Below are 14,598 nucleotides of genomic sequence, written 5' to 3'. Positions count from 1 at the left end.
TACAGAGGATCTCTAATCAGAAAATAATAGGTATATATTAAAGAACTAAGGCCAGTACTGGGCAGACTTGCACGGTCTGTGTCCCATATATGGCCATTTGGTTGAGGATGGGCTTGAGTGAGTTTTGACAGAGACTCCAATAGATGGAACCTATGCACAGGACCAGGTAGAGCTCTAGGTTTCCCAGAAATATCTAATCAAAAGAACAATTTAAAGTAAATCATTAAGTTGTACAGAGTGTACAGTATGTTTGAGCAGAATGGATGGACCATTCGGGTCTTTATCTGCCATCATTTACTATGTTAATATGTTACATAGACATACCAACACAGCAGTGAGACACCTGTGAGGGCACTGCTATGAACTTCACATAAAGGGTGACATAAGTGCATCTCACCATAACCTCCTTAAACTACTACTACTATTAATTATTTCTATAGTGTTACCAGATGTACACTTGGTGAGCCCTCCAAAACTCCCCCAAAGCCTACTATATCCACCTATTTACCACCCCAAAAACCTTTATGGCTACAGATGGTACCTATATAGTACTATAGTAGAGTTTTGTTGGGCTTACACACTCCACCATAAATGTAGTGAGTGGCTTATAGGTCCGGGTCCTTCTCTCTATAGTTCACTAGCCCACCCATCAGGCTAATGAAGACCCCTGTGGCTTGCTCTACTAGGCGCATGGGAAATTTTCATGATAGGATGCACTATGTGCCAAGTCCTTTACTAGTTGGTAGATAAATCCTTCGACTCCAACTCTGACTCCTCAGTTTCTGGTATCCATGACTCCGACTCCAGGTACCCAAAATTGTCTCCAACTCCTCAACTCCAGCTCCGACTCCACAGACCTGGCAGGGCTGTGGAGTCAATAGATAAATCTTTCAACTCCGACTCCAGGTACCCAAAATGTCTCCGACTCCACAGTCCTGCTAGTGAGGCTTGGTAAAAGGGCCCATGATTTTATTGTTCTCAGTGGTGTACTGAGGGTAGGAGGTGACCGTAGCAGTGACGCACCCTTCTTGCGCCCTCCTCTCCACCCCCTTCCCTGATCCTTCCATGCCACCAATGCCACACTCGCGCCCTTCCTTCCCATCCCCGTGGCTCTTGATATTTTCCACGGCGTGAGCAGCTTCTCTGGCCTGCTGCTCGCACCAGCATTGGCTTTACCTCTGGCATCACTTCCTGGCCCCGTGACTCCAGAAGTGAGTTCAGAGGGAGCCAGGCTAGCGCAAGCAGCGGGTCAGAGTAGTTGCTCGTGCTGGCGCTGGCTTTTTTGCTCATTTCTTCGGCCATTTGCGGCCAAAGTTGTTAGCCACAACATTTTCATCAAAAAGTTCGGGTATGGTACAATTTGTGTCTTTATTCACAGGACCCCTGAGGAAGGCTAAGCATTGCTGAAGCACAGCCCATGTAGGATCCTGGTCTCACTCAATGTGCATACTATACTTTAACACTGACTTTTGTATATCCAACACTTCTGACACAGACTTTTATGTACCTGATATGCTATCGCTTTCACTATTTGCAATTTTGTGAAATAAACAATTTAAATAAACATTTTATACAAACTTCTTCAATCTCCAGAAACTAGAGGTCCACTTTTTGTATTTTGGGATCCTCAATTTTGTTTATGGAACATTGGTCCTTCCTTGTAGACTTTGTGTTGAAGATTTAAAAAGGTACAGGGGTGGGGAAGGGAGGGTGCAAGCATGACGTGGGGGTCAAGAGGTGCCAGAGCCCCCACTAAGATGGTGCATGGGGCAGTCTTCCCCCCCCCCTACTATGCCACTGCCTGTGCTAAGTGGCTTTTGTTTCATAACAGGATATGAGATTAGTGACATGCTCTCTAGAGGGTGATACAGTGGTTCTACTTTGTGTTACCTCTCTTTTTCATTTGTTTTCTTGGGGTTCATTCTTAACAGCTTGTCTGTTTCTACAACTGAAATAAAGATGTTCCTGGGGCTGCTGGGAGTTGTAGTTTTGAGCCCACGAAGAGCTTAGGAAAGAAGATGCACTGTAGGGATTGACTCCAAGTCCCAGCATGCCTCGTTCCGCTTCTCCTGAGAGGCAGCAGCAGCAGCCATGAGAAAAAGAGGGAGAGCTGCGTCCTGAGGCTTTCTGAAGTTGCAGCTCAGCTCGGGAGCTCAAGGCTGCCAAATCCCGAGGAAAGCAAAGCAGGACATGTCTGCAGGGGCTGCTGCTGCTCAGGTGGGAGTTTGCAAAAAAAAAAAAAAAAAAAAAAAAAGAGCCAGGACACAGGATGCAGAGACCGTAACAATAGATTTAGCTTGGACTAAGAAATCCTTTGTATTTTTGTAGCAAGAGGTTGTATAGACGGGGGTTTATTTCTATTGCTGTGTGGCCATATTCAGGATTTCTGTATTCATTATATAACGGATTGATTTTGAATGCGATGTACCCCAGATTCACAGCAAATTAGAGGAGTGTCTATCACCTTTTTATCTTATGGTACAAAGAGGCTTCAGCAAAACATCCTAAAACCTCTAGTGCAGTGATCTCCAACCACCAGTCCATGGACCAGTGCCGGTCCACAGAAATTTCCTGCCGGTCCACAGGACCAGCACGTGCATCAGGCCCAAAACAGTGTTCTTCAACCGCCGGTCCACGGTGCGATCGATGCGGCGTTATCTTCAAGCCAGCTCCCTCTTCCTAACTGATTCAGTGCACAAAGTCATGGATAGTGGCTCCTACGGGCATCCTGCGCCTGAACCGGAAGCCTTCTCTCTGACGTTGCAATGTCAGAAGGAAGGCTTCCAGATGAGGCACGAGACGTGCAAGGTGCAATTAGTACTATTATGGGGGCGGGGTCTGGGGTGGAAATTGGGTAGAGATGGACGGGGTCTGGTCCACGACTTAGCCCTGTGTTCTTCAATCGCCTGTCCACGGACCGATGCCGGTCCACAGAATAATTCTTTTATTTCTGCCGGTCCATAGCTATAAAAAGGTTGAAAAGGCTCGAATGATGTAGTCAAAAGGCAGTTGCTTTTTCAGAAAACACTGCCCCTCGGTCCAATCTCCTTCAGCCTTACAGATTCTGGACGTTTGGATGGATCCTCTTCCTTCCCTCATACATGTTGTAGCGGTATCTTGCTGGCTCTCTCTCCCAGCTGAGCAGTGCTGTATCTCTTGCTCCCTGGTAAACTGAAGTCAGCAGGATTAAATGGGAAGATTTCAGGACTGCCTCCTCCAGCCAACATAATGGGCTAATATCATTAACCTGCCAAAAATCAGACTTGCTGTATAACTTTAAAACGTAAAATGGCAGCACTGTATTTTATCCGCATGAATGTGGGCATTTGGGTTTGAAGAGGAAGATTGTGGTGTTTTTAATGCAGCAGTGTCAGTGGTGGAGAATCTGATTTCAGAGTCCCAAAGCTGAGGGACTTCAACCTTTCTGGATGCTATCTCTGTTTTTTTTGGTGACTCCTTCAGCATGCATAGTTGGTATTTGCTGGATGCTTTCACCGAGGGCTTATATTAATAAAATAATATTGCTAGGTGAAACCCACAAAAGCTCTGTGAACAAATTAGTATCTCTTTTGCTGCAACCAAATTTCCCTTATCCCTCAATTCTGGTCTCTCATGGGGGCATAGCCAGACACCCAATTTAGGGCAGGCAAAACAGCCACCCCCTTCTACCTGGCATTTATTTCTCCCCTCCTATCAATATGGAGGGGGGGGGTCACTTCAGCCCCACAATCCCCTGCACCGATACCTTTAAATCAGTGGTCTCAAACGTGCGGCCCGCCAAGTACTATTTTGAGGCCCTCGGTATGTTTATCATAATCACAAAGGTCAAATAAAACAGTTTCTTGATCATATGTCTCTTTAACTATAAATTATGATGAAGACTTAGCCAAAAGGAAAGATTTATAAACTATAAAGAGTTTTACCTCATGCAAAATTGTCATTTCTTTAATAAGACATTAACTATTTTTTTCTGAGGCCCTCCAAATACCTATAAATCCAAAATGTGGCCCTGCAAAGGGTTTGAGTTTGAGACCACTGCTTTAAATTGTTTAGGTCTTCACCAGCAGTGAGCATCAGCTCATTCCCCTTACTCGTACTGGCCAACAAAGGAGCCTGCTAATGAACTTTTTGTCACTTCCAGGCCACCTAATATAGATGTATCTAATTGATCCTTATTTTAACATTTAAGTATTTATATGGAAAAAAAAATCCTGGTATCTTTAAGTCTTTTCCTTTCTAAATTAGGCATTTTTTCTTGAATAGGGCAGTTGCAGGGGAAAAAAGGTGCTCTGGACAAGGGTTGCTTTGAGCATTCCTTTCGGACTCAGACTGCTGACATGACAGCCTTCCTGGCTTGGTACCATAAACTGTGGCTCCATTTTTGTCTTGACTTTTCCTACGTTCTACTTATTACAACAATCAGCTTATATACCGCAGGACCATGAAGTTCTATGCGTTTTACAAAAAAATAAGATATACAACTGAATGGAAAAAATTAGTTACCCAAATATTTGGCGAATAGGTATGCTTTCAGATGCCCCCTAAATTCTAAGTAGGAACTAGAAGTCATAGTCAATCAATCTAAATCCTTACTTCATAGAGCAGCCTGATAAGACAAAAGATGTTGGTGATTTTTTTTTTTTTTTTTTAAGTTTACAACCTTTTATAGGCACGAAAACAAAGTTCAAGTGTGAGCTTCTCATATGTTTATTAGAGGCAAGAGAAAAAAGATCGGTTAAATATTTAGGGGTAAGACCAAACAAAAAACAACCAAACTTAAACCTCATTCATGCCTCCACTGGCAACCAGTACAATTCACGAAAAAAAAGGTATTATATGGTCATACTTCTTTAGTCCAAAAAAACAATCTGACTGCGGCAGAGTTTATAATCTAAGTGAGTCCCTGAGGCAAGCAATGGGAGAGAGTGACTTGCCCAGGGTCACAAGGAGAGTCAGTGGCAGAAACAAGATCTAAACCCTGGATTCCCTGGTTCTCGGCCCATAGTTCCAACTGCTAGGCCCCTTTCTCTCCTCATGAACACTGTCATTTTTAGTGGAACTAATTCTAATTTCCAGCTTGTTCCCATGTTTGTTTTGGGATCTTCCAAGTACTTTAGACTTGGATTTGCCACAGTTGGAGATCCTGGGCTTTGACGGACCTAGGACCTATCTAAAAAGAAAAAATTTGATCATGTAACTCCTCTTTTAAAAGAAAAGCACTGGTTCAAGTTTAATCAAATTTGATGAATCGCTTATTACATACTAAGCGAATTACAATAAAATGGTTACCTGTAAACCACAGAATTACATATAAAATAGCATTACTTACACAAAAATACTAATTAACAAAGCTCCTGCATTCTTAGAAAGATTTCTAATTCCTTATATTCCCACAAAATCTTTAAGATTCGAAGAAAAATCTTTACTAGTCTCTTCGCTAAAATTCATTTACTCAAAGAGAGATAAGATTTTTTCTGTTACAGCCCCTCAGATTTGGAACTCGCTCCCGATCAATATAAGAGAAGAAAAATTACTTAATAAGTTTAAAAGTCTTCTAAAAAGCTGGCTTTTTAAGGACGCTTTTAATTGAATCATCTAAATTTTATTAGGATCCCGTACAGTCAACTAGCAGCGCCAGTAAGCGAAAATTAAGTGGGTAACCCTCCTCAACCTCTTGTTTTATTACCTACCCCTTTTTATTTGTTTATGAATTGTATTTAATCCTTAACTTTTTTTACTCCCTTTTTCACGTTTTGTTTTGTCAAAATACAGTCAAACCTCGGTTTGCGAGTGTTTTGCAAGACGAGCAAAACACTCAGCAAACTTTTGACTCGCAAACTGAGTGTTGACTTGATTTGCGAGCACACCCTCCCCCGATAACCGGCATCGCTCCCCCCCCCTCCCGCTCGCAAAGGCCCCCTCGCTCCAACCGGCAACACCCCCCTCTGTATAGCGAAGGCGCAGATCGTGTGCCTAGAAGATCTTCAGGCTTTCGCTTCTGCCTGCCTGCCTTGAGTATGCGCAGATGCATGCTCAAGGCAGGCAGGCAGAAGCCGGAAGATCTTCTAGGCACACGATCTGTGCCTGTGCTAGACGGGGGGGGGGGGGTGTAAGTTTAAGTTGTTCGGGTGGGGGTGCCAGTTTGCGCGGGGGGGGGAGGTTGCCGGTTGGAGCGAGGGGGCCTTTGCGAGCGTGGGGGAGCGATGCCGGAGTTTCCCCATAGAAAATAATGGAAACTCGCTTTGATAAACGAGCATTTTGGATTACGAGCATGCTCCTGGAACGGATTATGCTCATAATCCAAGGTACCACTGTAGTTCCAATTGTCCTGTTATGTTTGTTTTTTTTAAACTTAGACTCTTTTATCAAGGTGCGCTAGCGGGGTTAGCGCGTCGGACATTTAATCACACGCTAACCCCCGCGGCAAGCCAAAAACCAACGCCTCATCAATGGAGGCGTTAGCGACTAGCGCGGCAGGCGGTTTAACGCGCAGTATTCCGCACATTAAACCCCTACCGCGCCTTTAATTCTTAACTAAATGTAAATTGCACTGAATTTGGATTTTGCGATCAAATCAAACATCTGCTGGCTTGTAGAATATCAATACGGATGTCTGCTTACAATGCAGCAGATCCCAGTTGCTCTCTTGACCAGAATCTTCTGAAACCAGCTGAGGTCTCGAGCATGACACGGCATTTTGGAAAATTTCTTTTTCAGATGTTGGTGACATTTGATAACGCTGCAAATTATTTCTCAGAGGAAGAATGGAAGGGTGCGGATGAAGGCCAGAAGACGACATACAAGGAAATGAAGGAGGACACTTCTGAAACACCAGTTTTGTTGGGTAAGATTTCTATTCTTTTTAGGAAAGCCTCAGTTGACTTAAAGGGTCAGATATAACTGCTGATACAGTCAGACACATACACACAGACACAGATCCTGAGGGTTTTATAAAAAAAAAATTTTATCTTTATTAAGTTATTTCCAAAATACAGAATTTTAAAATCTTAATTCTCCTATTACTAATAAACATAATACAATTAGTCCAAGTAACATTCTTTACTAATATGACACATTTCTACATCATTAAATATATTCACACTCTTCCAAAGCCCCCCCCCTCCCGATCATCTCCCCCCCCCAGCCAACCATGAGCCTAAGAAGTAACAGAAATAATCTAGATTCATACTGTTATAATTTATTTATTTATTGAGATTTATTAACCGCCTTTATGAAGAAATTCACCCAAAGCGGTGTACAGCAATTTCGTTAACAGCACAACAGAAGTAAAATGACCAAATGTAAACATAAATAGAATACTACCAAGAAAGTTTCAAAAATATACTTGTAGATTTAATTTTTTTTCATCCTAACAGTTTTCTCTTCCTCCTCTGGGCATCCTGAGGCTGGTCCCCAGAGTCGCTTTTAGTTTTATTCAGCTATATTTATTCAGTTAGCAGGGCAGGCAGAAGCAAGTCAGGAGGCAGGCGAAGAGGAGCTGAGAGAGGAGAAAAGAAGGTAGAAGGAAGGAATCGGAGAAGCAGGGCAGGCGAGAGTGAGGGGCAGAGGCGAGAGCTAGCTCCGCCCACCCCTCTGACGTCAGCCAGGCACCGATCCGAAGCTCCCCCTTAAAAGGGGAGGAGCCAACGGCGCGATAACACCAGAGCCCAGTTAGCAGGGCAGGCAGAAGCAAGTCAGGAGGCAGGCGAAGAGGAGCTGAGAGAGGAGAAAAGAAGGTAGAAGGAAGGAATCGGAGAAGCAGGGCAGGCGAGAGTGAGGGGCAGAGGCGAGAGCTAGCTCCGCCCACCCCTCTGACGTCAGCCAGGCACCGATCCGAAGCTCCCCCTTAAAAGGGGGGGAGCCAACGGCGCCCAGCCGTTTGGCGCGCGGCGAAGGCGAGCGGTAAAGGCGCTCGCCTTAGTGAGAGCGCCTTTGCGAAGGGCCTTGCAAGGGACGAGTATCTACTATCAAGAACACCGAGGAGGACTGAACGGTAAGGAAGCGACAAACACAGAAGGTAAGGAAGAGACAGACGCCAAGGGAATAAACCCACACATACAATCAAGGTGAGGTAGAGCGGAGACAGCACACACAAAAGTGAGAGCAAGGCAAGCAACATAAGGAAGCAGCAGGCAAGGGACACAAGCACACACGAGGGAAGCAAGAAATGGAAGCCCAAGGAAGTCAGAAGGTGAGCTTTCCGGTCTTCTGTATCGGCTGCAATATGTATGACTACCTCCCTTTGGGGATCCAGGCATACATTTGCAATCGATGCATGGAGATGGATAGCTTGAAATGTCAGGTAAGACTATTGGAAGGAACAGTGATGGAACTCGAAGACAGAATCCGAGCACAGGAGAAGATTCTAGTGGAGTACAGCCCAAACGACGATGTCAAGGAACTAGAAATGTTCATAGAGGAAGCTCATCAGCACCATGTAGAGATCCCAGGGCTGGAAAACTGTACTCAGGAAACCCATGTGAGGAGAGAAGACACCCATGCAAACACAGAAGAAACCGAAGACGAGGTAGGAGACAACCGCACACCAGGAGGAATAGTGAGAGCACAGGAAGACATCCCCCCACCCAAAGAACAGGAAACAATTTCAAGAGTATCATTGGAGGAAGAAGACTGGCCCTACTCCAAGGACGTGGACCTACGCCCCCCAAGGAACTCCCGAATAAAGAAGATGGGGATCATCGTAGGCGACTCCATTATACGACATGTGGACAGCCACACCGCAGGAGGAAGAGAGGACAGAGTTGTCACCTGTCTGCCTGGAGCAAGAGTGAAGGATGTGACCAACAGGATCTCCAGGATCATAGATGGCGCAGGGGGAGAGGACACCGCTGTGCTTATCCACGTGGGAACAAATGATGTGAGCGGGCGGAAGTATGACAGGGAAGAGCTGAAGGGCCAGCTCCGCTCACTCGGAAGACAACTGAAGATCAGGGAGGTGAAGGTGGCCTTCTCTGAGATCCTCCCAGTACCAAGAGCAGATGGAAAGAGACAAGGGGAATTGCAAGTAATCAACGCCTGGATGAGACGATGGTGCGAAGAAGAAGGCTTCGACTTCGTGCGCAACTGGACGGCGTTCTGGGGAAAAAGCAAGTACTACAGAAGGGACGGACTACACCTCAACAAGGAAGGAGCAAGAGTTTTGGCAGGCAACATGAAGAAGGCAATCGAGAAGGCTTTAAACTGAAAGATAGGGGAAAGCCGACAGTCGACCACCGGTCGATGGCACGGATAGCAGGATGCCCCGACGAAGAAGCCAAGGACTACTACTCCTACACAAGAGAAGACGACCTCACAGCCAATAAGGGAGAAAAAGCAGGAAGGGACAACTCAGACACAGGAGGGGACGACCACACAGCAAACAAGGGTGATAACACAGGAGCAGTAAAGGATACCGTAATTGAAACTATAGGGACGGCCAAGAGTAACACGAAGGGAACTTAGATGTATGTATACGAATGCTAGAAGTCTAGGTAACAAAATGGGGGAACTAGAGACAATAGCAAGACATGACATATTGGATATCATTGGCATAACAGAAACATGGTGGAATGAAGAAAACAAATGGGACACAGTACTACAAGGATACAAACTGTATAGAAGAGATCGAGTAGGGCAGAAAGGTGGAGGTATTGCTCTATATGTTAAGGAGGGAATAGATTCTGTTGAAATGGTTACAACAGAAATGAAAGAGAAGCTTGAGTCACTCTGGATCAAAATTCCTGGTCAATATGGCGCAGATACGAAAATTGGCCTTTACTATCGTCCCCCAGGACAGGCGGAGGAAACTGACTCAGAAGTGATGGAGGAAATCAAACAAGAATGCAAGACAGGAAATGTAATTATATTGGGAGACTTCAATTTCCCAGGGATAGACTGGAAACTAGCAACCTCCAACTGCGGCAAGGAGGCCAGGTTCCTGGAGGTGCTAGGGGATTGCTTCCTGGAACAAATGGTAAAAGAGCCGACAAGAGGCAACGCCACCTTGGATTTGGTCCTAAATGGCCTCACGGGACCGATAACAGAAGTGGAAGTCGTGGTTCCACTGGGAACGAGTGATCACAATGTAATCAACTTTAAACTTGACATCGGGAAAGGGAAACATGCCAAAACCTTAACCACCACCTTAAACTTTAAAAAGGGTAAATACGATCGCATGAGAGCCATGGTAGAAAAACGACTCGAGAAGATGGTGGACAAACTTGAAACGGTAGATCAGGCATGGTCCCTACTGAAAAATACTATCACAGAAGCACAAGATCTCTACATTCCGAGGATTTCCAAAGATCGGAGAACAAAGAGCAAAAGAGAACCGGCATGGCTTACCATACAGGTGAAGGAAGCCATAAAAGAAAAGAAGGACTCTTTCAAAAAATGGAAATGCATAAAGACAACCGAAGCCTGGAACAAACATAAAGATGATCAGAAGAAATGTCACAAGGCGGTGAGGGATGCCAAACAGGAGTATGAGGAAAAAATAGCCCAGGAGGCCAAAAACTTCAAGCCCTTCTTTAGATACGTGAAAGGGAAAAAACCTGCAAAAGAGGCAGTGGGACCCCTGGACGACCAGGGAAGAAAAGGGTACATCAAGGAAGATAAACAAATCGCAAACAAACTAAATTCCTTCTTTGCGTCCGTCTTTACGAAGGAGGACACCTCAACAATACCTGAAGCGGAGAAAGTGTTTGCAGGAGAAATAGAAGACAGCCTCACCACAGTTGAAGTGGACTTAGACCAGATATACTATCAGATCGACAAACTTAAAAGTGACAAATCCCCTGGACCGGATGGAATTCACCCGAGAGTCTTAAAGGAATTGAAGGTTGAAATCGGAGAGTTATTGCAAAAACTTGCAAACCTGACAATCAGAACTGGACAGATACCGGACGACTGGAGGATAGCGAACGTCACGCCAATTTTTAAAAAAGGATCGAGAGGGGAACCGGGCAACTATAGGCCTGTGAGTCTTACGTCTGTCCCCGGCAAGATGGTTGAAGCACTGATCAAGGATAGCATAGTCTGGCACTTGGACGCACACGACTTGATGAAACCCAGTCAACATGGATTCAGGAAAGGGAAATCATGTTTGACGAATTTACTCCAATTTTTTGAGACTGTGAACGAGCAAATTGATAGTGGGAAGCCGGTGGACATAATATACTTGGACTTCCAGAAAGCGTTCGACAAAGTTCCACATGAAAGACTTCTCAGGAAACTACAAAGCCATGGCATAGAGGGGGATATACAAAGGTGGATAGGCAAATGGCTGGAAAACCGAAAGCAGAGAGTGGGCATAAATGGGAAGTTCTCCGACTGGGAGAAAGTGACTAGTGGTGTACCACAGGGCTCGGTACTTGGGCCGATCCTTTTTAATATTTATATCAATGACCTGGAGGAAGGAACAACCAGTGAGATCATCAAGTTTGCAGATGATACAAAACTATGCCGGGCAATCAGATCGCAGGAGGATAGAGAGGAACTCCAGAGCGACTTGTGTCGGTTAGAAACATGGGCGGAGAAATGGCAGATGAAGTTCAATGTGGAGAAATGCAAGGTAATGCATTTAGGCAATAAGAATAAGGAATACGAGTATACAATGTCAGGTGCAACTCTGGGGAAGAGTGAACAAGAAAAGGACCTGGGTGTACTGATAGAAAGGACCCTGAAGCCGTCGGCACAATGCGCGGCAGCGGCAAAGAAGGCAAATAGAATGTTGGGCATGATAAAGAAAGGAATCTCGAGTAGATCGGAGAAAGTTATAATGCCGCTTTATAGGGCAATGGTCAGACCACACTTGGAATACTGCGTCCAACATTGGTCTCCCTACCTAAAGAAGGATATAAAACTGCTGGAGAGGGTGCAGAGACGAGCAACAAAACTGGTGAAGGGTATGGAGAAACTGGAATACGAGGATAGACTTATAACACTAGGATTGTTCTCCCTAGAGAAAAGGAGACTGCGTGGGGATATGATCGAGACCTTCAAAATACTGAAAGGAATCGACAAAATAGAGCAGAGAAGATTATTTACATTGTCCAATTTGACACGGACTAGAGGACATGAAATGAAGCTAAGGGGGGACAGGTTCAGGACTAATGTCAGGAAGTTCTGCTTTACTCAGAGAGTGGTTGACGCCTGGAATGCCCTCCCAGAGGAGATTATTGCGGAATCGACCGTCCTAGGCTTCAAGAGCAAACTAGATGCATATCTCCTTAAGAGAGGCATATAAAGATATGATGGACTATAAATTACGCCAGGGTACACCTGGCAGGGCCTCCGCGTGCGCGGATCGCCGGACTTGATGGACCAAAGGTCTGATCCGGAGATGGCAGTTCTTATGTTCTTATGTTCTAACGGACATGCAGGATCCACCTACAAGGCACGTGGCATGCCAGTGATATAGTATCAAAATGCAGCCCAGAAAAAAAATGACAGAGTATTTTTCTTTCCAGTACAGTGTTCTGGTTTGCAATCATTTCGTGCCATACCAATGTTTTGCTGAGTTTTGTTATTGATGTTGCTGATATGTTGTGCAGTGACTGTTGTTCATCAAATTTACGTTTAATTTAATCTAATATAGCGAATTCTTCCCAATTTTTATATTTTTACCATATTTTTTGAAATGTAGATATCTGGTTTCTTTTCATTGCAGTTAATTTAGACATATTATAAAAAAAATTTAGCTTAGATTGTACTATCTTTATTGATGGTATGTCTTGTTTTTTCCCAATATGTAGCTAATACCATTCGTGCTGATGTCATAACTAAACATATCCATTTCCTATGATGTTCTGTTATTTCCAGTGTAACCATATTCAGTAGACAACTCTCTTTAGTCTTATATACCTGAATTTCCAATACCTCAGATACAAAACTCATTACTTGTTCCCAAAAAACTTATATCTTGTGACAGTTCCACCAAATATGTATAAATGAGCCTTGGGCCCCACACATTCTCCAGTATTCATCTGTACCTTTTCCAAACATAGCTTTTAGACGTACCGGGTATAGTACCATTGATACAACATTTTATACCCATTCTCAACCATATTACTAGAAATAGATACACAAATTAAAGAACCTAGTTGCTTGTTCCAAGTATTTTGTTCAAAGGTTTTCCCAAGTACCTCCTCCTAAGTTGTTTTATATTTGGAGGGCAGTATAATAATTTGAATAATAGCATTGTACATTCGTGTAATATTTCCCCCCTTTTGCTCCATATAGAAATGCCTTCTCCAAGAGCGTTAATGGTTGAATTAGCTCTTGTAATACTCTTTTTTATAAAAGTCAATTATTTGTCTGTAGTGAAATAAACTCGGTCCTCAAGGCCATATTCTGATTTCAATTTACCAAATGAGATTAATTTGCCATCATTTATAAGTTGACCCAACGTTTTTAGACCTTGCTTTTCCCATTTATAAAAAGCCTTATCTAATTTCCCTGGGGGAAAAGAGGGCGCATATCTTACAGCTGTTTCATGGAGAAAATTTTGAGAGCTCATAAGTTTAGGTTATATCTTAATCCAGAAGGTCAAAGTATATTGTATAATAGAGTTAGTATTAAAGGCCAGTTTTTTCAGATTTTCATTAGACACCCATGGAATTACCCAGAGAGGGACTTCTATTAAATTTTGTTCCATAATTACCCAACTCTTTTGAGGTTCAAATTTCCAACTAATCAAATATTGAAGCTGAGCTGCCTGATAGTACAATTGAAAATGCGGGACCGCCATTCCACCTAATTTTTTGGGTTGATATAACATACTATGTTGAACTCTTTTGAGTGTTTATGATTCCAAATATAGGGAAAAAAAAGTGTTTTCTCCAATCCTTTAAAGAAGGAAGATGGTATTAAGATCGGAATTGCAGAAAATAGATATAATAGTTTAGGAAGAACAATAATTTTGATGGAATGTATTCTTCCCAACCATGATATATTTAAATGTTTCCATCTATTTAGCTCATGTATGATGTTATTAACTAAATCTATGTAATTGGCCAGATATAGTTTAAATATCATTCTTGTTATATTCACCCCTAGATATCCAGATCCTGAATGTAGGTCTGTGAATTTATAGGGAGCTCTGGGAACCAGGTCGTGCTATCTTACAGCTGACGTATTTGGTGCAAAGTGACTTATGTACCACTTTACCAAAATCTTCAAACTACAACTAGTATCTTTCCACTGCTGAAATGGGAGCCTTGTGATCCAGTTATAAGATAACACCTCAGAAATTATTATACAGTATAGTCTCATTATAACGGACTTCAAGGGACCTGGAAAAACGGTCCGTTATATCCAGAGTCCATTATATCCAGAGTTGCATTTTTTTTAAAACTTTATTTAGGGCAACTTGAAACAACGTAAATTGATGAACAACAGTCACTGCACAAGCATATCAGCAACATCAATAACAAAACTCAGCAAAACATTGGTATGGCACGAAATGATTGCAAACCATAACACTGTACTGGAAAGAAAAATACTCTTGTCATTTTTTTCCTGGGCTGCATTTTGATACTATATCACCGGCATGCCACGTGCCTTGTAGGTGGAGCCTGCATGTCCGTTATAGCTGAA

General features: G+C 43.4%; 1 protein-coding gene across 1 annotated transcript in view; it reads left to right on the top strand.

The window, feature by feature from the left end:
* The first annotated feature begins 2,082 nt into the window (after positions 1-2,082).
* The window catches only part of LOC117354455 (oocyte zinc finger protein XlCOF6-like), a 31,470-nt gene continuing 18,954 nt past the window's right edge, over positions 2,083-14,598 (top strand). Inside the window, exons 1-2 of the mRNA XM_033932037.1 lie at positions 2,083-2,217; positions 6,718-6,844. Coding sequence (XP_033787928.1) covers positions 2,191-2,217; positions 6,718-6,844 — 154 coding nt within the window. The 5' untranslated portion in view covers positions 2,083-2,190. The remainder of the gene's footprint in view (positions 2,218-6,717; positions 6,845-14,598) is intronic.

This window comes from Geotrypetes seraphini, chromosome 2 (genome assembly GCF_902459505.1).
Source record: "Geotrypetes seraphini chromosome 2, aGeoSer1.1, whole genome shotgun sequence".
NCBI classification, from domain to species: Eukaryota; Metazoa; Chordata; class Amphibia; order Gymnophiona; family Dermophiidae; genus Geotrypetes; species Geotrypetes seraphini.
This window is presented reverse-complemented; position numbering and strand designations above follow the sequence as displayed.